General features: G+C 45.6%; 4 protein-coding genes and 1 non-coding gene across 12 annotated transcripts in view; 1 reads left to right on the forward strand and 4 right to left on the reverse strand.

Annotated features, from left to right (window-relative positions):
- The window catches only part of LOC113572154 (AT-rich interactive domain-containing protein 1B), a 177,918-nt gene extending 174,937 nt beyond the window's left edge, over positions 1-2,981 (reverse strand). The window contains exon 1 of the mRNA XM_027001482.2: positions 2,906-2,981. The gene's annotated coding sequence lies outside the window, so the exon portion shown is untranslated. The remainder of the gene's footprint in view (positions 1-2,905) is intronic.
- Positions 305-22,144, forward strand: tfb1m (transcription factor B1, mitochondrial). 3 transcript variants are annotated; one of them, XM_027001484.2, is made up of 8 exons: positions 305-322; positions 1,326-1,473; positions 1,576-1,727; positions 1,850-1,958; positions 2,372-2,523; positions 3,009-3,128; positions 19,731-19,858; positions 20,173-22,144. In XM_027001484.2, exons 2-8 carry the CDS (start codon positions 1,341-1,343, stop codon positions 20,435-20,437), a joined length of 1,059 nt encoding a protein of 352 aa, XP_026857285.2. In that variant the 5' UTR covers positions 305-322; positions 1,326-1,340; the 3' UTR covers positions 20,438-22,144. The 3 variants fall into 3 exon arrangements, with proteins under 3 accessions (XP_026857285.2, XP_026857284.2, XP_026857286.2); XM_027001483.2 differs by lacking the exon at positions 305-322 and adding an exon at positions 704-718; XM_027001485.2 differs by lacking the exon at positions 305-322 and having other exon boundaries at positions 818-1,473.
- Positions 12,784-13,608, reverse strand: LOC118240062 (claudin-20). The gene has a single exon (XM_035533179.1). It carries the CDS (start codon positions 13,606-13,608, stop codon positions 12,874-12,876), a length of 735 nt encoding a protein of 244 aa, XP_035389072.1. The 3' UTR covers positions 12,784-12,873.
- Positions 13,610-19,724, reverse strand: LOC113572157. The gene is made up of 3 exons (XR_004776806.1): positions 18,663-19,724; positions 14,229-14,279; positions 13,610-13,695 (listed from the first exon to the last, which is right to left on the reverse strand). It is a non-coding gene; the product is annotated as an uncharacterized LOC113572157 (transcript).
- Positions 21,395-23,121, reverse strand: part of tiam2a (TIAM Rac1 associated GEF 2a) — a 54,360-nt gene continuing 52,633 nt past the window's right edge. For all 6 annotated transcript variants that reach the window (XM_035533174.1, XM_035533173.1, XM_027001486.2 and 3 more), the window contains one exon: positions 21,395-23,039. In XM_035533174.1, the coding sequence (XP_035389067.1) occupies positions 22,354-23,039 (686 nt within the window). In that variant the 3' untranslated portion in view covers positions 21,395-22,353. The remainder of the gene's footprint in view (positions 23,040-23,121) is intronic.

Here is a 23,121-nt window from a genome sequence, read left to right on the forward strand (position 1 = left end):
CTCAAAATCTATAGTTAGACAACAGTTTTTATGTAATGCAAAATATTACAATAGTAGTTAATGTCATTTAAACATGATTTGTAAGTAATCCGCCCGGCGCTAGATGCATTCATTATTAATAAACGATCGTTCTTACGACGGTTTCGACCCGCACTGGCTGTCATGCCCCCATTTAGCCCACAGGACATAGTGTTCAAGGGCAAAGGAAGCCCCGCCCAGCATTTTGATTGGTTGCTTCGGTAATACTAGCTATTTCATTGGACGGAAATATCGCCATTTTTGAGTTAAACCTTTACAACAGGAAGAGCAGATCACGGCACTGGTGAGGACAACGTGTTACACTGTACATCAGCTCAGTCATCTAATGTTCTTTTGATAAACGTGTGTGCGCTTATCGGTTCGGCTGCAGAGTAAAACATTAAGACGTCAAGCACGTATAAACGTTCACAGACGCACATTTTCGTAGTAACTTGCCTAGCTTGCTAGCAGGCTGATTAGCCTAGCCTGCTGCCTTATGTCCTGTGGTAATGTGGCGCTGATTCTTGGTAAATAAACGCATAACATGCCAGTTGTGTTTTTCAGAGATTTTTATTCTTCATAAGAAAGAGCTGACAACCTCCTTTAATAACCTCCTCCATTGTTTAAGATAGACCTTATGTATTTTCCACTTCTAGGTATCAGAATTCATCCCTGTATTCTACAGTATTCTAGTTCATTGGTATGTCTGATACTAACCTACTGTACTGTACTTGGATATATTCTATGAGTAAATGACAAAGCACTTTGTAAGTGGCTCTGGATAAGAGCGTCTGCTAAATGCCATAAATGTAAATGTAAATGTTTTTGTTGCTACAACAAACGGCAGTTATGGGCAGTTGAAAAACTACAGCGTTTATTATTTTATTAATTATTTAGCTGAATTATTTTTGTTTCATTAACGAACTTTTGGCGTGTGGTTTACGAAGTGTTATGAGAACACCCCACTAAAATAGTAGCTAGCGGTAGATACTAGTAGTCTGCCATTTCAGAATTGTAGTTTATTTTTGCAACCACAAGGTGACGCATCCGACCGTATTTTAGTACAATGAGCTATAACATATTTTTGTTTACAAAAACGGCTCTTATCAGAAATGAACTCGAATATATATTTGTTAAATGCAATAAGTCTGCTATGTTTGCTCATATAATCGTATAATGCTCTGTAAATGTGGGGGAAGTTTTCTGACTGGGATAAAATGTTTTAGTAGTGGACTAAAATTGTTTTTTGCTGCACAAATTGCATTTATGACCACTTTAGAATATTAAAGCAATCCACTCTGTCACAGTGTCTTGTCTAGGGAATGGCGGGGTCTGGGAAACTGGCTTCTTTTCGCCTGCCTCCTCTCCCCACCATAGGGGAAATCATAAAGCTGTATAACCTGAGAGCGCAGAAGCAGCTCTCTCAGAATTTCCTCCTCGACATGCGACTAACAGGTGAGACAGCCTGGAGTACTGCACTGTGAAATGCCACCTGCTGCATAAATGGATATTGATCGATTATGGAGGTACAATGCCATAATGTATGTGGTGTTGCAGATAAAATAATCCGTCAGGCAGGGAACTTGAGGAATTCAACTGTGTGTGAGGTTGGTCCTGGGCCTGGTGGTCTTACAAGGTCCATCCTCAGAGCTGGAGTAGCTGATTTATTGGTTGTGGAGAAGGACACACGCTTCATACCTGGGTTACAGGTTGGCAGATAACCATATATAGTACATGACAATATGATGTGGTATGACCAGTGTCTGGTTAGTTAGTTATAGCTGATACATATGTAAACGCTGAAGTTCTCCTGTATTGTGTGTTGGAGCAGCTCTTATCTGAAGCTGCACCAGGCAAGGTCAGGATAGTCCATGGTGATATTCTGAAGTATAGAATGGAAGGAGGTTTCCCAGCTCACATAGGAAAGACATGGGAGGATGGTAAGAGTTGCTTCATTTACATCTTGGTACACTTTACTGTTTGCATGGTTGAATGGTGATGTAAGCATAAATGCAAGGCTCTAAGCATAATTACCATTTCACTGCAGGGGGAAAAGTCTCAACAATGAGCATGTCTTGATGTTTTCCTTAAAGAAATAAGTGAACCAAACATAGTGGCAAACAATGAACAGAAGCTAGTAACCACCATGTAGTGCGATTTGCATAATGCTAATTTGTGGCTATTCGTCGTTGGCAGCATTGATATTTTTGATTAAACTACTTCTTTAAGCTTTTTTCCCTTCACAGCTTTTTACACAGATGACTTTTTTTCTCCTGTTCATAAGCCCTCAGATCGTAACTTGGTGAGTTGGTGAAATGTCCTGTTGAAGTTCTCGTATTTTGCATGCTGTCAGAGCCTCCCAATCTGCACGTCATCGGAAACCTTCCCTTCAGCGTCTCCACTCCGCTCATCATTAAATGGCTCGAGCAGATGGCCAGCAGAACTGGCCCCTTCGCGTTCGGACGCACAAGACTCACGCTCACCTTCCAGAAAGAGGTGGCAGAGGTGAGAGCAGGAGCAATGCGCTCGCCTCACTTTAGCGACGCCAACCTCAAGACTGGGAAGCTTTGCATCGTAGAGTCTCCTGTTAACGATGCAGCTTAAATGTCCTGCCATGCAGCAAAAGGCTGCATTGTTGACCTTTCTCCCTTTTGGTCTACAAATTTGGACCATTAGTATCAAAAGCACACCCATTTTTTTCCCGTAAATTGGCAAGGTTCAACACACTCTCTCTCCTCGACCACGGGCAGAGCCGTCACAAAAAGCATTTCGCTGCCAGTTATACCATATATGACTATGTACATGACAAATAAACTTAGAACTTTGGTTACTACAAACCATCAAGAAGCTTAATTTGCTGTGAATTATTCATTAATGCATAATTTACCTTCCTCCCTGTAAGGCATGTGTAAGTGATGGGTGTTCAAGCCATCTGTGGTTTCTGCCTTTCATCCATAGAGTGAAAGTGATTCTTTGCCCCTCTGTTACAGCGGTTAACAGCCAGCACCGGCAGCAGACAGCGCAGCCGCATCTCCGTCATGGCTCAGTATCTCAGCACAGTCAAGAACTGCTTCACGATCCCTGGACAGGCCTTCGTCCCCAAGCCAGATGTGAGTCTTTTTCTTTCTTGTCTCTCATCCTGTCTTTCTTTGTCTTTCATCCTGTCCCCCCCCCCCGTCACATGTTCATTTATGGGCGGTGCCTCATTAGCGCTGTGTTGAGTCAGATATCTGAGGTGTGACATCAGGACCGGTGACACGCATTGTGCATAATGATACCTGCAGGGCAGTTGGCATGCAGCTCTCTCATGTGACATGGTAATAAGAGTCACGCCTGTATTGTTGCATTTAGAATTACAAGCTGGTATATCTGATTTGTGGGAGGCTCTCATGCCCTCGCATAACCAGAGTGGTTTGTTGGGGAACATCCAAGGGCTTGTGGGTAAGAGGAGTTCCCTGAAAGTGGAATCGCTCGCGCTCAAACAGTGCCCTCATTTGTAAATATTTAATCTGAGCAGAGTGCATGGGAAATGGAGAGATGAAGAGAACGCAAGCAGGACGAGTTGTGTATTCTCTTAGATGTAACAGCTCCGATGATTATTTTATCACCCGCTAGGTTTTTCGCTGCATGTGAACAAACGGCGGCTAGTGTGGATTTGCTTGGCAGTGTAGACCTGAGCTGTTACAAATCTGTAATTACAATGCACACATTACATGTTTTTGATCTCTCAATTAGCACATTTTGAAAGATTAAGATGTGTAGTATGTTGTTGAAACATGTTCAGAAATGTTTAGTAGTAATATGCATTGGTCCATTTCTTTGGTTTATGGTGGGGTTTTTTTTGTTGTTTTGTTCAGCAAGGGAAGGCATAACGTAGAAAAAAACAATTGGCCAATTTGACGGACAGAAAAAAATCTTCACAAACACGAAGCTTAATTCTCCAGTCGGTTGCCCTTAAATGAAGCTTGATCACATTCCTCATTAAACACACGATGAACGCTTTCAGAATGCTTTGAAGTATGAATAAGATGCACGCAGGTTTGATGCTCATACATTTTACGTAACGCATCATAACAGTTGCCTCGCTCTGAGCTAGATATAGACGTGCAGTATAGAGGATGAAAAGGCATCATCCAGTTGCCTAGTTGTTTCGTATGAGAGAAGCCAGCGCCATCTCACAGAAAGCATACTTTTATTTTATTGCTTTGTGCTATGCATGGACATAGCAAATCACATGGGTCTGCAGTGTCAGTATTGTATCCTGATCCAAAATGGTCTAGCAGACAGCACGCAACTGTTTTACTGAGACGGAACACCGCTTTTAGATCCAAGCGTGTTCTAGTTTCACTCTTCTTAAAGTGCCCAGAATTTTCTCTGATATTGACTTGACTCTCTGATATTGACCTGGGGCTCTCTGATATTAAATTGGCTCTCTCAGACGTTTGCCGCAATGTGTTTGTTGCAGAAAAGTTAGGCTGTGCTTGTGTGGCTGATTTTGTCCTGAAATGGATGGACAATCAGTAACAGTATTTGTAATATGACTGTTTGCCGCACCCCAGTGGTCCTCATTAGGCAGATCGTATCATCTTTGAGTGGATTAATTGTTTCTTTATACTCTGTAATTCACAAAGGTGAATCATTTCTGTATCATTATCCTCCCCATGGCAAATTACAGCATGTAACCACTTGTGCTATTGTGGTATAGTGTTGTTTTAGCCAGAAATAGGCAGGTGTGGATTGGGACAAAGACCCCATGGTGCTGTGCAGCACGGAAAGAATGTGTTGAGGGGGTTCGGAGAAAATCTGTGCCAGGCCTTAGTTTCCTAACAGTGTGCATTATACACAATCTCCTGTCATGCTTTCTTCCTGGATTAAGGGCTGTGGTACAATTACTCTGAATGGCATTCCATGGCATTGCATGTTATGCATTTCATGAGTTATTATAGTCAAAAAGCTTAATTTCTTGTTCAGCCCTTTTAGAAGGTCAAAGGGAATCGGCATTAATTTTTGAGATCAGACTGACGCAGGTCTATTTATATTCATGGGCATTAACTGATATTGACGTTACTAGGAGTGTTTTTAATGTGGCTTGCTTTATGTCTGGCAGTCTTGTTTCGCCACTGAGAGTCTCCCTGTTCTGTCACAGTGAGTGACGGTGGACGTCCTTCTAGGCCGGCGTCCAGTGTGAGGCACTGGGACTCGTGTGCCTTAGGTCTCCCGCTATTCTTTGGTGCCCTCTGTCACACTCAGAGTCCCCGCCTAGCTACCAGTCACGTGGCTTTAACCGCAGATGTAACATATACAGTGACTGCTGATGACTGCTAATTTTTTATCTTTGGGATGAAAAACAAGGTGACTTCTTTAATAATCCATCAGCAGGTAACAGTAAGGTGAACTTGACTCTGGACCGGTGCCCAATCAGGATAAGAATCACCTTTTTCACCAATCCTTGTCAGGTACAGGACGCCTGGGCCTAATTAATCAATCACCTTTGTCATTCTGTAGTAAGAACTGATTTTAAATAATTTCATTACTTAGATCTTTAAAATATGCCTGTCTGAGCGAGATTGATGTGTGTCACTTGTTCGCCTTTGCTAAATTGGACAGTCCTTAACGCAGTTCACTCCTCTGCCTCAAAGGTTGTGCAGTAGAGCTTCAGAGTTAGTGAAGGGCTTTTGCTCTCGCTGACCTGCTGAGCATGTAAAGAAAGGCAGGGTGTGAGCAGAACTGCTGCTGCTGCTGCAGAGTCATCACCATACACACACACACGCACATGCACGCAATGGAAAGTGGCCAGATTAATGACAGTGATTGATCTGGCAGAAGTGTGAAGAGTATCTCAAACAGATGGTTGTCTGGGTGTGCTGAGTAATGCCTGATTTAGGTAGACCACCCCCTTGCCCCCTGCCACAGCCTCTAATCAGAAGAGTAGAACCAAATCCATACAGATTCAGCAATTTGCATAACATTGCATATTAAACTTTAAATCTCATGTGCCTAATTCCAGATAAAATCACTATAATGTAAGGCTAGAGCTCCAGATTTAGCATTTTAAGATATACTTTTTTAAACTTTTCTGTAAAATATAGGAAATTTCATTTACATTTGTACAAGTACCATAATGAGTACTAAAAGAAAAGAAAAATATAATCAGAACAATAACTGAACTGCAGAACTGGCCAGTGAATTACAAACCTGGTCCTTGATAAATGGGGTCAGTTTTGGTATCAGAGGGGTTCCATTCAAATAAATGGGGTCAATGAGGTATCTGGAGTATATGAAAGTTATTCCAATGTCTCTGAAAACCTGTGGCACCATTCTCTCAGTATATCATAGTCCCAAGGTTAAATCTAAAAATACTCCTTTAAACTCCTATTGGCCCCTTCTCATTAGTAATTTGGAAACCATGGCGCTGAATTACAGCTTTAAACTAGTTTACTTCATTTTGTCAACTTAAAATGAATTGTTTAGAACAAGAGTATGTTAAAGTGCAAGGTTGTTGAAATAATGAATTATTTTTTAAATTGATTCATTATTTAGTAATCAGTTGACAAATTGCGCAGGCTCTGTGAATGCAGAATCGGTTTCTTGATGTTGCCTGGATTCTGGAGAACTGTACTGTGGACATAATGCATCTGGGCACAAACAAATAAAAGGGCTCAGAAATGGTGCTTCAGCATGGGACTGCTTCATATGAAATAGACTGGCATGTACAGTCCCCTCCACAAGTTTTGGCATCCCTGGTAAAGATAAGTTTAAAAAAAAAAACCTTTGGTGAGTTATCTTAATCATACACATTAAATTAAACCTTTAATTGAAGTAAATTTATTCTGAGAAAAAGCCTTTAACAAAACCATGTGTCATTTATTACTTTGTATGGCCTCTTTTTGCCAATAAAACAGCACTTTCTCTTCTAACATCTTTTACTTAGAACATCTAGGTTGAGGTCTAGTGATTTTGCAAACATTCCTAGATCCTGTCTTGTGCACGATTCTCTTCAGCTCACTCTACAGGTACGATGTGGGATTTAGATCAGGGGACTGAGATGGCCATGTGTTTTGGATCATTGTTCTGATGCTAGAGCCCATTTTTAGCTTCTTGGCAGAGGCAGACAGATGTCTATTTAAAATTTTCTGGTATTTGTTGGAGTCCATCATGCCATGTACCCTAATGAGTTTCCCAAGACCTTTGGAGAAAGAAGAGCCCCCCCCATTATCACAGATCCTCCACTGTCCTCAGTGGGCATCAGGTTCTTTTCAGTGTAGTCATTCTTATTTTTCCAACAAACCTAACGAGTGGTTGTAGCCAAAAAGCTCAACTTTTAATTTAATCTGAGCATAGAACATGGTTCCACTCAAAGTCCCAGTAGCATTTAGCTAACTCCAGGTGCTTTGATTGTGGTTTAATGACAGGAAAGACTATTTCCAGATATGTCTTCCAAATGATCTGTTCTGATGGAGACATGGTGACCCCAAGACGCTACTTATTCCATAACTCTGCAGTGGTGATTCTTGGGAATATTGACATTAAAAAAAGTAAAATTATAAGTGGCAAAAATGCTTCAGTTACATTTTGCTTCAGTTACATTTTGAGTATTTCTAGTGGTGCCAATAATTGTGGCATATGTGGTTTTGTTTAAAAAAATTATTTCTTGATTAATATAAAGATAAGCAATTTACTTCAATTAAATGTTGGATTTTTCTATTTTTTTGTGTGTAAACCTAAGCTAATTCACCAAAAGGTGAATTTATGACCCTTTTTCTCATCTTTAGCAGGGGTGCCAATGATTGTGGGGAGGGCTATATCTGAACCATGCTGCCATTCCCAGCTACCACACTGACCACACAGTGTGTAGCAGCATCAAAATCAATGCAAGCTTTTAGTGTGTAGCTTGTAGTAATCAGTGCATATTATTATTGTTACTTGGTTAAAAATGACACATACTTTGAATTCAGAGCAGATGGCTCTGTCTCTGCATTGTTGTGTTATGCTGCAACACCTCCCATATTGTGTTCTCGTTATGGAAGTTCTAGCAGTGGGAAACAGAAAAGCTTATTTGGCTAAGCCTCTAGAACAGTTGTTTGCTCAGAACGAGCAGAGTGCATTTTTATAGCACGTGCACAACTGACATCACCACATTTCTAAAACGTTATGAACAAGAGCCAGCCATGCAAGCACACTATAAATATCCCTGACACCCTTCTATTTATTACATTAATTGGTTGAAGCTGATGTTCAGTCTGAAGTATTAAAAGCTGTGAATCGTCAGATAGCATTATTGTCTTGTGGGCTCTCTAGTCTCTGCAACCCTTCCTGCCTGTCTCAGCAGTTTACAGCCCATCGGGCAAGGACGGTATCGCCGCTCCTGTGAGCCATGCTCTAAGCTTGGTGCAGCTGGGAGACATGGGAGCCTTGATCAGGGCAAGGTCATTTTTCCACTGTGTGTGTTTCAAACAGCCATATTAGATCAGCCATGTCTTATACCGAAGAATGGTCTGATTAAGGGCAAAACGCTACCTTTTAACCATGGTGATCAATAGTGGAGCTATAACTGACTGTCCCCAGCAGATTATTATAGCCAACCATTACCGCTGATGGAGACTGGATGGTGAGAGTATAGCACTGCTCAGTTCTATCAGTCATACACTTATAAAGGCGACAGAAGGAATACAGACCATTTTTCATACTTGCACGTAGAGTAATGAACATGTATCGGGGTGCCAGTGTGTATTACAAATGATTCTCACTGCTATGTGGCACAGAATCAGATGCAGCTCAAACGGAAGTTTATGTAATCTCACAGAGGGTGTCTAGAATTAGCGCCTATGCTAAGAAGCCCTAAGGATAACTCCCGATCCACAATCTGTTATGACTGGAGGATAGGACAGAGCCCTTTGAAGCAAATGTAGGTTAAATACATAGAACTCATCTTATTACAGTTCTCCCTTGTGAGGGTTTTTTTTTGTTTCATAACCAGGACAGTCACCCTTGAATAATCAGGGCTGAATAAATGTTTGGACCACAGAAAAAACATCGACGTGAGGAAAAACTCCACATAAATATAGATGTAATTGAGCATGATGATCACGAACGGATGTCAGTCCTCGGAGGTGCAAAGAGTCGGTCACAGGTATCTGTACACACAGACAGATTCCAAGGGACCGTTTATAAAGTAGTTTGCCAAGCCTGCCGGAAATACCTATGGGCTCCTCGTGCTGAAAGCAGTTGGTCCGAGATGGCAGACCTGTGAGGAGGACGCAGGGTGCTCAGCCCGTGTGACGCAGTGCTGAGAGAGCCAATTTGGGCACCGTCTCCACTCTGTGGAGCGCTATCAGATTGGCTGCACTCCGCTGTAACCTGGATGACTAACCTGCTGCTGCTCCCCAGCCCACGGAACCCGTTGTGCAGTCGTTCCAGGGTATTAATGGGAACCGATGAAGATGGCACCACAAAAAACCCGTCAGTGCCTCTGTTTTGCAGCAGCAGCTCACTGATGTCATGACTATTGACAGCAGTGGGTTTCCACTGGAGGAGTTGAGAGCCTGTGTCATAATGAAGGGCTGGCTTTCTAAATTCAGGCGAGGCGAGGCCTGATGCAGTACAGTGTCTTTTAGTGTACTCCTCTGCTTTTAGCCTTTTTAGGTCTGTAACTGGAGAGAAGGGGGAGAAAGCAGGAGGGAGGGAGGGGTGAGTGCACATGTACATACAGACACAACACATGCAGGGCATGAACAACATAACAGTTCATGCTGCACAGAAACAACATAACCTCAGTGATCAAAAGAGTAAAAACAGGCTCTTGGCAGCATTGCATAGTGCCTTTAGAAGCAAAAACCTACCCAACATGGACCATTTTATCAAATCAGACTTGGGCTTCATAACATGTTGCTTCCACAAAATAGTTTTATTAATAAAAATAGAACTACTTGCACAAGCAGACTGAAACAACAGTAGAGGAACATTTGAACCGTAATTCTCTGCAAAAATTAGGAAGTGCTGAAGCATCCACAAAATAAATAAGCTGCATGTATCCAAATGGGAGCCATTAAATTTGTCACCAAACAGAACTGTGGCCACTCTGTTTTGATTAGGCCACTTTAAGCTCACATTTTAATGTGCTAATGAACAAGACTGGACTGGACAGCTTTAGTTTCAACTGGTATACGTTACCAGAGCAACGGGCATACTTTTAACACACATCTTTCTATTTACATTTAATCTGAATTTCAGTTTGTCTTATTAGCCATGTATCGCAAAAAAAGAGCAGTAAAATGGGGTTACATAAGTAAAGGTATAAAATGTGCTGTCTTCTTATAAAGAAGAGTCACTATAAACATGCCTGGGCGTTAGAACTGAGACAAGAACTGCATATTTTCTCAAACAAACAAAGAGTATTACGGAAACTCAAATAAGCTGCCAAACTGCTTTATATACTGCTCTGCAGAACTTTAATGGCAACAGAATCCCAAAGCATGAAAGACATTTTATTTGTTTGTTTGCTTTTTAAATATCCTGACATTTTAAAGCCTGTCGAGGTAAACCTAAATGGCTTATGATCGGGAAGTGATTGCTTTGGAATAGAAAGGAAAAACCTGAAAGTAATGTTAGTGCGACGTAAACTTTCATCTCTTCTGACAGGACAGAGCGATTTTCTTTCAAACAACCAAATAACCTTCATAACTTTAGTCGTCTACAAGTGGGACATGATACACGGACGTGCTTTTGCAAAAATGGAGGCGGATTTGGCACACTCCCACTTGAACCATGGCAGTGTGAGGGGAGTTCAGGAGGGCACGAGGAGGGCACTTATTGCATTACGGACTAGTGGTGCACGGGCAGTCATTATGGTCCAGGCGCAGGCACTCTGGGCTGAGGGGTGGGATAATCCGCCCCAGAAGGGCAGTGCCATGCCCACTCATCTTGCCCACGGCAGCCTGCAGGGGGAGGGCTGGGCCTAGCCATCTGTTTGCCCGTGGGAATCTGCCTGAGAGGAAGAATGCACTGTGACATCCATCACTGCCAAAGCCAGCTTTGCCAAAGCAGAACAACATGGGAGATGCGCATTCCTCCCCTCAGCAGAGCAGAGAAGCAGGGCCACAGAGAAGCAGGACCACAGAACCCAGCACACACACACACACACACACACTCACTATGTCGATGCGTGAGGAGGTTGGGCGGTTGCGAAAGTTCTGTGTTGGCTTTTTGTTTTTGTGCATATGCATCAGCAAACCTGCTCACGACATGCAACTATTCTCTCTCACTGCCTGGCAGCATCCATATGCATGCTGCCAACAAGGAAAGGAGGCTCGGGGGTAGGGGGTGACACTGAGACATCACTGGGGCTTAAGACGAGGCGCTATCTCCTGCAGGTGGAGATCTGACAGCAGATGCACTGCTGACGAATTTGGACATGAACATTGACTGGCTCAAACCCTAATGGAACAAAGAGTGCCGTTTGATGAAAAAGTAGACAGCACACCGCTGTTACGTGGAACAAGGATGCCAGCCTCACTGCCTAGAAACCGCTTCCTGTTTTCTGCAGGAGCGCCTACATTTCTGTTTTTGTAGAATTCCAAATGCTTGGCAGATGATTCATGCTGGTAATGTCCAAGCAGTGGTGACTGGACAACTGGGACAGATGTTGGAGACACTGGTTCCCAGCTGGGCTAAAGTGACTCAGTACAGCTTCCTGTTCTATGAGACAGCAATCGCACTGCCCTCCACAAGCAATGAACAGAAGAACACAGACCCCCAGACAATATATACAGACATATTTGGGTGCCAGATTCTGTTTCCATGGCAGTGAGAAGCAACGCGAGTAAGAAGCACACGTGTGTGTGTGTGTGTGTGTGTGTGTGTGTAAATGTGCGCGGGTGTATACTTTTGTGTGTGGGTGATGGAACAGCGAACAGCATGCACTCAGCCGGTATGATTTTGTGTGGGACGAAATGAGAAAGCACTGAACAGCAAAACGTCAGGGTTGTCTGCTCATCACATACAGGCATCACGTCCTATTCTCCATGTGCCTACCAGAGTGTGCGTTTCTCAAACCTGACCCAGCAACCCCTATTCCCTCTCCTCATGTTTCTCTACCAAAATAATCTCAGTGGTGTAATGTTATTTAGATTTTTTTTTTCTTATATAGGCACAGGCAATGTAGCTACAACTCAAGTCTCTACCAGGCATTCCACTGCATTATGCACAGGCTCCAGACAGCATGCTTAGGCAGAATATCAATCATTCTATCAGCTACCAAAATAAGACAAGATTTCATTAGGTCTACTATTTCTCAAATGGACAGGTCCAGAAAACCACAAAGCCTTGCAAACTGGCTTTCCCATACTATTGCCTCCAAGAGACATATTGCCGACTTACTTTGAACAGAGGTTAGCAAAAGATTGTTAGCAGCTAAATGATTGCTTTTAATTTCTAATCTTTGGGGAAATGATGGGGGGGGGGGGGGGATGAAGGGGCAGAGAGAGAAATTCCTTATAGCTAATCCACTCCCCAAGGAATTCCTAATATGATTTACTTGGATGTTGGATAGCTGCGTTTGTTTTAGTGTCTGCTCTCTCCATCTCGGTCAGTGCTCCGAGCTGCCGTCGCAGTGCTCTTACAGTGCGTGTCAGTATTCACCATACGTCCATTCCAAGATGCCGCTTTAGGGAATACCTCGACCGCTTGTGCTTGCTGATTGGAAAAGGAGGGGTGGGGGCAGGGGCGAGTGTGTCGAAGTTATTGTCCTCCTCCCCCCTTTATGGGGTAATCACCAGGGGCAGGGGGCAAGCCGTCGGCGCCCCCAACCACCACCACCACCACCACCCCACGGGCCCAACCGCGCTGCGCAATCCTGGCCTAGACGTAGTCCTGCAGGCTGTAGCCAGTCTTGTTGTCCAGTGGCGAGAGGGAGCAGTACTGGTGCTGGAGCGGGTCCTGGGGTGGCGGCGCCTGGAGCAGCTGCTGCTGCTGCTGCTGCAAGAGCAGTTTGTCCGGGGGCAGCAGGACCAGGTCCTGTGGCCCGTGTCGCTTGCCCGAGCACGACAGGCAGAAGATGGCACCGCCCACGAAGAGGAAGCCCGCCGAGATGAAGGCCACGTAGACGGCGCCGCCCGGCTCAAACTTGTTGCTCTCGGGCACGTTGGCGTCCAAGAAGGTGACGATGACCTCGTTCGTGTACCAGGACGCGGGCACGAGGCAGAGGAAGCCGGAAGCCAGGAAGCAGGCACCAGCGGCCAGGGCCGCGTGGCGTTTGGCGCGGCGTCCCCCGCCCCAGCGCGTGCACTTCAGGCCCAGCGAGGCCAGGCACAGGCCCAGGGCCGCCAGCACGCACGACAGCACCATGGTGGTGCGTGCCGTCTGCAGGTAGGCGGGCAGGGCCAGCACCGAGTACTTGAGTGTGCAGCTAAACATGCCCGTGCTGTACCAGGTGCAGTCCATCCACAGACCCTGCATCTGCGAGATGGCTGTGATGATGTTGGAGCCCACGTCCGCGCTCACCTTCCAGTTGGGCAGCAGCGTGGCCACCGTGGCGCCCAGGATGCCCAGCAGTGCCAGCACGAAGGCGAAGATCTGCGTGCCCGTGGACGCCATCCTGCCGCGTCCGTCCTCCCAGACACCATTCACCATTCAGTCCGCCTCAGCTCTCGGCAGCAAAACCTCCTCAGCACCGGTGCCTGCCTGAGGTAAGAAAGAGAGAACTGAGCGAGTCTCCTCCTCCCTTCAGCAGACACTTTTCCTTCACTAGGAACAAAGGGAAGGCAGCGTTCAGACTGATGAGAGAGCTGGTTCCTGCTGATTACTGGAGAGGGAGACCCTGATTCTTGATGGTGCTGTGCCTTTCCTTCCTGTCTATATTATGCTGGCTGCAACTGAAGCTGTTACGGAGAGGAGAGCTGAGTTTATGCTATCTGCGCTGCTTCACTATGTGCACTTAAAGCTGCAGTGTTCCCAACTGGGTGGGAAAAAGCTTAAAGTAAAGCTGCAGAGCAGCGAGCCATACAGTCAGGTAAACCAAATCATGTGCCTACAGTAGACGTTTTCCCTGCCATTTAAGCTGATCAGACGCGCGTTTCGTTTCGCTTCGCTTTAGAGACAATAATGGCAGGATCATCGTGCTAATGTCCGTGGTTTTAACACCTACGACATGCTGAACCGTCCCTCCGTTGTATGTGTCGCGGGCGTGAGAGCGAGCGGAATGCAGAAAGCCTTACCTCGGTTGGTGCAGAGCGCGCTGTGACGCGTCAGGGTCTTCGCCGTGGTCGCTGAACACAAACACACACGCAAACACACACAAACAGCAAAAACAGTGTGTGAGGGTGGGCGCCAATTTAACCGCGCGGATCCATTCAAAGCCTTGATTTCCTTAGCAACAGCCCAGGCGCCCGTCCCGGGCATGGACCGCACATGCTGGCTCCGTGCTTTTGGGAAGAGGCTGTTTTCAAAGCTACGTCACGGCAGCCTGAGCTGACAGATCCTTCATTTACGGCTTCGCCTCAAGTTCGCGGAGAAAGTCTTGTTTTTAGCTAGCTAACGTCGGACTCCTGTGTTGTCGATCTTTTTTTGCTGTTGTCAGGCATATTCGTTTTGTTCTGCAAGGCGGTGCGGTGTAGATTTTAGACTTAACTTACCTCTGCCCACTTAGTACTTATCGGGAGCCGTTATGTTTTATGCCGTTGTAACCTGCATAAAAACCTTTCTGGCAGCTACCTAGCGTTAGCATAACAACCAAGCTTTTATGGTTTATGCGAATTAGCAAAGCGAATTTACTAAAGGCAAATCTCGCTGGCTATCATTAACAAGCAAATACAGAAATCGGACAATACAGCGGTTTCGTATTGACTGTCTTGCTTTTGTAATCCTTCCAAGAGTAGTACACTGAAAACAAAACAAAAAAAAAGTTGTTTCGCCCTGTCCAGTTTCTACTTTAATAGTAACCTATAAACACGACCGCGCTTTTCATTTTAATGGTACCCACAGCATGCTGGGATTTTTTTTTAATGCGAAGGATGATTGGTGTTTATTCGAGTTTAAGATTTGAGTTCTTACAGTTGCGTTTTTATGTGAAATTATTACTATACAAAGTGCATGCTTCATCTCTCGTCCCACCATCTGTCTGAGGTGTTAGGCATGTCAGAGGACTTCCCTCTTCCTCTAGTCTCCAAGGTGATTCCTGCCTTTGGCCTCGGTACAGCACCTTATTCACCCGTGTCTAAAGCAGAAGCATCTGCATGCCCTTTACAAGAGGGTACATTCCCTGCTGCTGCCCCAAAGCCTCCTCTCCCCCTTCCCTCCCCTCCCCTCTGCAGAGGACGTAGAGGAGAGGGAGGGGAGTGGCTATTCGGCCTTGGTTCATGAATGACAACGAGGGCAGAGAAGGATAAAACGGAGCAGGCTTATTTTATAAGGACATGGTGTCACGACAAATGGAACACATTTAGCTCTACCTTCAGTAAAAGCAGTGTGCTACTGGTACCACAAACAAGCTGGGAATGTACCGGGTGTCTGTTAGACCAATGGAGCAGGAGCTTTATTGCTTTTTTTTTTTTTTTCTTTTTCATTGCAGTCCCCTTCACTCAATCAATACTTACACAGAGGAAAGCGAACACAAACCCTAGCAACAGCCCACACTCCTACATTTGGTGATGCTGACCTTCAGTTGGCATGTTTGTGGGGCCCACTGGGTTGCAGGGATGAAAAATGGTGTAGGTGTGGGTTTCTTTAGTGGTATTTGTCACCAAAGAGCGTGTAAGTGCTTATGCTAAATCGTCAACTACGTGGGGAAAGGCTGTTAACGTGCCCAGGGAGAGCAGCTGTGTGGGGTGGTGATGTGTGAAGGTACAGGAAGCTATTATAAGTGTGGTGCCTCAATTTTATCACCATCCTGGTGTTCACTGAGGATTGACCAGACACGTGGATCGTCCTTTCTCTAGATGAGAGATTTTTATGTCCAATTTGCATTCACTTTTCCATGTGATTGGTTTTTTTTTGTTTGTTTGTTTAGGATTGCACCAAAGCCCTTCATGTTTGAGAGTGGTGCCTGAAGTTGTCATTGGATAGCTAAGCTAGCTGCCAAAATAGCCTTGTTTTATATGTTGTGGTTGTACTAAATGTGCTATTGTTAATAGACTAAATATTCTGTTGTGAAAATGCCTTGAGCACCTTGATTTCTTGTTTGCCTTTATTGTGCAGTCAAGTACTTCCCTCTCATGACAGGTATTCAAAAATAACAGGACTTTCTGCTTGTTTTTCCCTTTCGAGCAAACTATAAAATGTTTCCCTGCCTGTCCATCTCCACGCGTCTTGTCACTTGCACGTTTCAAGGGCTCGTATCCTGGAGAGCCTCACTTGGGGCGAGCGTCTGAGCTGAAACATACAGAGAACAATCAGCACTTTAGCTTCCCATCCATGCCTTGGGCTGATCGTGGCGCGTGGGATGTGCCTTCCAAAAGAGCTGCAGCCCCCCCGCCTCCTCCCAGCCTCAGACACATGCCTACATGCTAGACCTTCCTCCGTTCTCCTCCCACTACAGTACAGCCTCATAGCCACTGAAGTGATTGTTCATCTCTTTGGAACATGCCCTCTTGATTAAGTCATCTCTCCATGCAAGAGCCCCGTTTTTCTTGAGCCCTGTTGGTTTGCATATATCCCAGACGTATATTGCATTGTTCCCTGGGTGTTACATTAGGAGAAATGGTGACCAAAGTCCTGAAGAGTTGCCACCACCATTTGATCATTCACAATAAGAAATTACTGTTCACACCCCCTTGTGGGTGGAGCACTGACGCTCAGGTGAAAATGGGTAATGGGACTTTGAGAGTTATGGTGAGCAGTTAGGGCAGAATGCAGCGTCGTAGGTTTGTCTATGTCCTGTGAGGAGGTGGCTAATTAGAGTTTAATGTGTTTTAGTTGAATTGTTTCAGTCACGGCCAAAAGAGAAAAAACTGGGTAATTTGGAAGTCCACAACACCAATAACAAAATAATTTATAATACAACAATGAAAGAACCATTATTCAGTTTGGTGAAGAAAAACAAACAAAAAACCTCAATCACCTTTCTGGTAGCTTGTAAATCAATATATTTCAGATTAGCATGTCAGAGACCATAAAAAGCTAGTAATTGCACTGCAGCATGGTTTGATAAACAACAAATATCTGGCAATATGTAATTTATCACAGAGTAAGTGTGTGCCTTGTTTCAGAGATTTCCCAGGGCTATTGCTTCAGATCGCATATACTTTGAGAGCAAAGGAAGTGAACATTGCTGGTCACTGTGCTTTAATTTATGCACACGGCACACGAGCACAGCAGCTGCTGAGTCTGCATAAGTGTCTAGGTCTACGTAGGAGGGAAAAAATCTAATTGAATTATCTGAAGAAATAGCAAGGTTTTTTATTATTACATTGAATGTAGAGACTTATTTGATAAGACACTTTGCCGGGCAAAATGAAGCTGGAGATCATTAGTAGTTGGAATTTGCTTGGCTTCCCCCTTTCTTAATGCTACGATGAAGCCGACGCAACAAATTACAGGTACAGCTTAAATTCTTAAAGTTCCTTCCCACTCCTTAAAGCAGGCTGGATAAATGGGTGTCGTGAGGAGAGAGCGTGGAAGCTTTAGGAAGGTTAAGAAGGCGCTTGCAGGTTGCAGTGCTAGATCTCCACTTAAATACGAAGCATGACATGGGGGGGGTTGCATCTTCAAGGCAGCCAGGAAGGGAGGGGAGCAGGTGCACAGAAGGTGATTTAAGATGAAAGTTCCCCATGTGTTGAGGTTATCAGAAAAGGATTAATGGCAGGAGGTGGATATATTGCTACCGAGTGAGGCCATGTAGCTGCCGTTCCATAAATCGCACTCTAGAATGACTGGGACAGCCCGGCTGGCTGAAAGGCTGCTGTCCATACAGTCGCAGTGTTGACTTCCCAAAACCGCCCTGCTAAATCAAAAGGTGCAGAATATAAATGGCCTAATTACTTCAGGAGAGAGCAAAATTAAAGGCATTCTTTTTCCACTGCCACTCTGCAGCGAGTGAGGGGGAATCGTCTCCATAAGGTGTCGTGCTTGCACGGCTAATGCAGAAGGGGGCATTTTAAAAAGCGTCAGCCTCGCCTTTGAGTGACGAGTGGCTAAACTGATTTCCTTAATGTCTCATCTCCTTCTGCCCAAGCAGTTCCCCTGCGTCGATGGCTTCCGATAGCCACCGTCACAGTTAACCTTGTCCATCATTCTCGGCGTAACGCGTCAGTCTTTGCATGCCCAGAAGCAGAGGTGGCATTCCACAGCCACAGTTCCACAGCCTTGTCCTTAATTGATATTATAAGTAGGAGGGATCAGCTTTTTGTGGTGCTGGGAACGGGATGTCCTGCTTCACTGCAGTACCAACAGCTCAGGCAAAAACGAACAGCACACGGAGCTGGTGTAGAGCCAAGCCAAGTGCCGCCCGGAAGAATCCGGAGCAAATCCATTAGGATGCTGTTTTTTTTTTGTTTTTAACTTTCTCTCCTCGGACTAATTAAGTTTCAGCCCTCCCTCCAAATCCCCAATACGCCGCCCCTTTTCCCAGCCCCACAGCAAGAAAGAGACTGGAACAGCAACAATTCCATGTTCAGTGCTAAACAGTGACAGGAGTAGACACTTTAAAGACATACCTGTATGTGGCGTAATCCACTGCCGTCCTCCTGTTACCATTTCTGTATCCTCCAGCCCGAGCGTTGCACTTGCACTCCCTTTAGTCCGTTTAGTCCTTGGATCTATCCACCATGAAGGGCTAACAGAAGTACAATACACGGGGCTGAGCGCCTCCCCCCACCCACCCCTCTGCTCTCCATTCAGTGAGGGTATCCCTCCAGTCGCCTTCACTGTAGGTCGCCCGCTGCCACCAGGGGCTCTGGGCAAAACCAAGACTCCTTTTGAAGCTCCATGCGAGAACCCCACTCTCCCAGCCCTCCCACGGCACCTGCTTGGATCAGGCAGGGACGCTTTAGCTCGGGCTTCAGCAGCTGTCCGCTTTTCTGAGAGCGCCGTGGCGGTGTCTTTACGCACTATTTTTTTTAATTTATTTTTGCTCTTTTAAAAAGAAAGAGGCGTCCTTCAGCAGGGGAAGAAGGAGACAAGTGAGGAAGGGAGGGAGATGTGAGGAGGAGCAGGGCTCTGCTAGCTCTGGCACGATTACTTCCACAGTTCGTCATATCAGCTAAGCCCTGACTGGGGGATTGGATAAGCAGCAGGGAAAGGGAGATGCAAAGGCCAGCCATCAGACGCGCCCCCACCCCCTGACCCCCGCAGGAGTAGAGCATACACCTCTACTCCACACCAATCCCAACACCCCACTGTGATTTCCATCCTTCAGTCGGATTACAATAACCAGAGGCTGCAAATTGTGTCTGTATCAAGGATATGTCATTAGCTGTTTAAAGATTTGGCGAGCTGCAGAGTAACTTAGTAAGGCTTAGTTAGTATTCATATCTGAAGAGGCTTGTTTTCGTGGTCCTCAAACAGGTGTTACTGTGGCAACTGGAGCAGGCTTGGCATCACATGCTGCGTCATCCCCCTCCTTTCCTGTCACTGCTTCTTCTATCCGTCCATCTCTCAGGTTTTGTGTGTCTGGGAGTAGCGGTTTACTTTGGGTGTGACGTCTCCCTGGAACACCGTCTCCCTTCATGTACTCCTTCACGCATTTGTATGTTGTTTCTGTTTCCCATGGCATGCGTATGTAGGTGGACGTGGGGGTGGTACACTTCACTCCTCTCGTTCAGCCCCAGATCCAGCAGCCATTTAAACTGGTGGAGAAATTGGTCCGGAACGTCTTCCAGTTCCGTAGGAAGCACTGCGACAAAGGACTCCAGTAAGTGCATCGTGCCTTTCCTGCTACACCCTTTCACCTCCTCACCTCTCCACTCTCCTGTACTTTGTTGCTTATGGCTTTTGTCTAGTTCGGTCCCTTCTGTAGAGCTACACGCCTGTTCCTCTGTCAGAGTTACTTGGGGAATTCGTAGAAGTAGAACAAAGGAAGCCATGCAAGAGAACACTGGTTAGGACTCACGGGGGTGTCAGAGTGATACAAGGATGGCACGCTCCTTATTAAACACCTTTCCTCATTCTTAACGCTGGTCCATGGTGTCATTGGTGTGAGTGCCATGACGGCCTTTCCTCCTGCAGGATGCTTTTCCCTGAGGCCCAGCGGCCTGAGCTGACCCACGAGCTGCTGCTCCGTGCTGACGTGGACCCCACGCACCGGCCCTTCGAGCTCTCCATCAGCCATTTCCGGGCGCTGGCAGACGCCTACGCCGGGCTCTGCGAGGAGCACGAAGGCATCATCGGCTACGAGTTCAGAGAGGAGCTCCGGCAGAAGCGGCATCAGCACAGTAGGCGACGCGGTGGAGAGCCTTGCGCTGGCAAACCGATAAAAGAAGAGGAACCTTAATGGCTGGCGCTCGCACAGGGAGAGAACAGGATGCTGAAACATTTTCACTGCACTGGGGACACAAATTCTTCTTACTGTTCCTCTTAGTCTCCCGGGTGAAAGAGCGTGGCAAACTGCCAGCTGAAGTGCAAGTGTCGCAGAACAATGGGGGGAGTTCTACTGGCCATGGCTTGGTTAGGACGGACCTTGGGCAAGAGTCGCCTTAGAACAGCTGTAGTTCAACAAGTGCTTTGTCTAAAAGCACTGAACAATCCAAGTGGGACTGAAAAGTGGCAAAAGATTTTTAAAAAATGTTGCACCTGTCCTGTTCCTAAATGGCAACAGTGATATAACACTGATATAAGGCCTTTTCTGAGACAAGGAGTCAAAGCAAAGCCAATATACAGACAACTCAGATAGAAAAATAGAGAAGGCGTTTCAGTAATTGAGGCCATTTTACCTTTCTCTGCATGATCACTAGGGAATTAAATCTTGCTGGTGCATGCAGGTACTCTAAAATGCTGTCATACTGCAAAGTTATAGCGATGCTTTAATCAGCTCACAGCACACAGTGGTTCCATTATGTCAAGGTTCTCAGAGAAAAATGTTTTTCTATCCATCAAAGACTTCTGAAAGAGAACCTTCAAGGCAAAACCTTTGAGGCATAAATGCTAAAAAAAAAAAAAAAAAAAAATTCAATGGCAAAGATTCTTGTTCATAGTTTTGAAAGAAGAAAAAAACTGAAAAGGCCAATAAACCTGTGACATACATGCACAATGACTGTGTGGATTGTTAACTACTGGTTTTTCATTTTCAGAGTTAAATTTTCTTTGCTAAACCATAGGATGGTCTCTTGCTTCATCTTGATACAACAGACCTGCAACTGCCTTAACAACCATGACGCAGAAAACATCGTTATGCAAGCATTTGTCTACATGACACTCATTAAATCCATTGTAAGTACCACAGTCACTGGGATTAAAATACCAAGAGAAATATTTATTTGTTCAGAAAACCTTCTGTAGGACTACTTTTTCAGACACTGTTCTTATTACATTTACAGCACTTTTTAAAACCTAGCAATGTCAAATGAATATACAACATTTAAAAATTAAGTTAAATATTCATGAAAAAAATACTATACATATTTGGACATTAAAAAAAAACCCCGAACTGTCCAAGTACCCAACACATTTGAGTTAAATAGTACCGACAGTATTCGACTACTTTGTACACTGGTCACGTTTCGGCAGCTGTCTTAGAAAAGACCAGACCGATTACATGACGATCCACGACCATATTAGCCGCACATATTCTGTGTACATAGTTTTAATTTGAATCTTAACCTGTGGTGTGGCTTCCTATTAAAAAGAAGTATAAACTTATCAATAAATAATAAAATGCTTAAAAACTCTGATGCCGCTCTGATGTAATAGAAGTATAGCAAAAGCTAAAAAGCAAAAACAGGTACACGGTGTACCAAATACAGCAAGGCAGAGCAGAGGAGGACTTATTCTTGTAGCCGTTTCAGAGACTTCCACTTCTGTTCCGCCTGGAGACGAACGCGAGCTGTGAGCGGACTGACTGACTTTGCATCAGTGGAAAAGGTTGGAATCAAGGGGAAAGTCACATTAGTGATGCCTAAAAAAAGGAAATAAAAACCAAGGGCAGTGACTACTGTCTAGTAGAATACAGTTTAAAAACAGGTTTAGTAAAGGTGTCGGTCACTGTGAAACTACAAACAACTGATGGATTAATTTTAAGATTTTAATTGACTGGACTTTATTCGGAAGGACATTTTTGGACATGAAGCTTCATTGGGGACAAGGGGAGAAGGCCAGGCATTCAGTGCACAGCTCAGTCCTCACGGAGTGCATTATTTGCTCACTGAAAGGGCAGAGTTCATTTTGGGTCAGAGAGGATACTGAAGCAGGAAGCTATGTGGCACCACTCTCCGGCCCCTTGGTGGCAGCATCAAAAAAGCAGTCCTCGTTAACGACCGAGGTCAGACTCTGCACGCTGAATTCCCTCTCCAGCACCGCAGTAAGGTCCATGCCAGCCAGCGCCGACTCCGACTGGCTGTCCAGAGAGCGGCTGTGCTGACGCATGTTCACTAGTGTCCCCTGGCGGCGGCGTAAACTGCTGTCGCCCCCGCCGACTTTCCTTCGCACTGGGCAGAAGTGAGCCCGCTGCAGGGGTGGGTGAGCCCGCCGCTTATCGGGTGGATCTGTTTCTGGGTCTGGGTCTGTTTCCCCAGCACCCTCGGGCTGTGCCCGAGGTGCCGGCGCCCGGGACGTCTCCTCGGCCAGGCGGAGCTCACGGAACTGGGCTTCCATCGGATCAGGAGCGGTCTCAGGACGGCCCAGGCACTCACTGAAGCCGCCGTCGTCGTCATCACTGAGGACGTGGGATTCTTTCGTGTTGTCGTGTCCGAGGGCAGGCTGGGTGAGGGGGGCGGGCAGGCTGTTGGAGGGCGGGTCTGGAGGAGGGGCTCCGCCGCTTGGCGCGCCACTACTCTCGCTCGCTGAGTCTGAATCAAGGAGAGGGGGCTTCAGTCGGTTACTTTGGGCAAGGGAATGGACGTCTACGGTCTTGCTGCAGAGCCAGGAAGCTCGCGAGGAACCTGCGGAAACACGTACGCACATGTACACCCACACCACTGTTAGATTTCTCAAGTGAGGCTGCAACCATCGGGTCCAGTCATT

The sequence above is a fragment of the Electrophorus electricus genome, chromosome 13 (genome assembly GCF_013358815.1).
Source record: "Electrophorus electricus isolate fEleEle1 chromosome 13, fEleEle1.pri, whole genome shotgun sequence".
Classification (NCBI taxonomy): Eukaryota; Metazoa; Chordata; class Actinopteri; order Gymnotiformes; family Gymnotidae; genus Electrophorus; species Electrophorus electricus.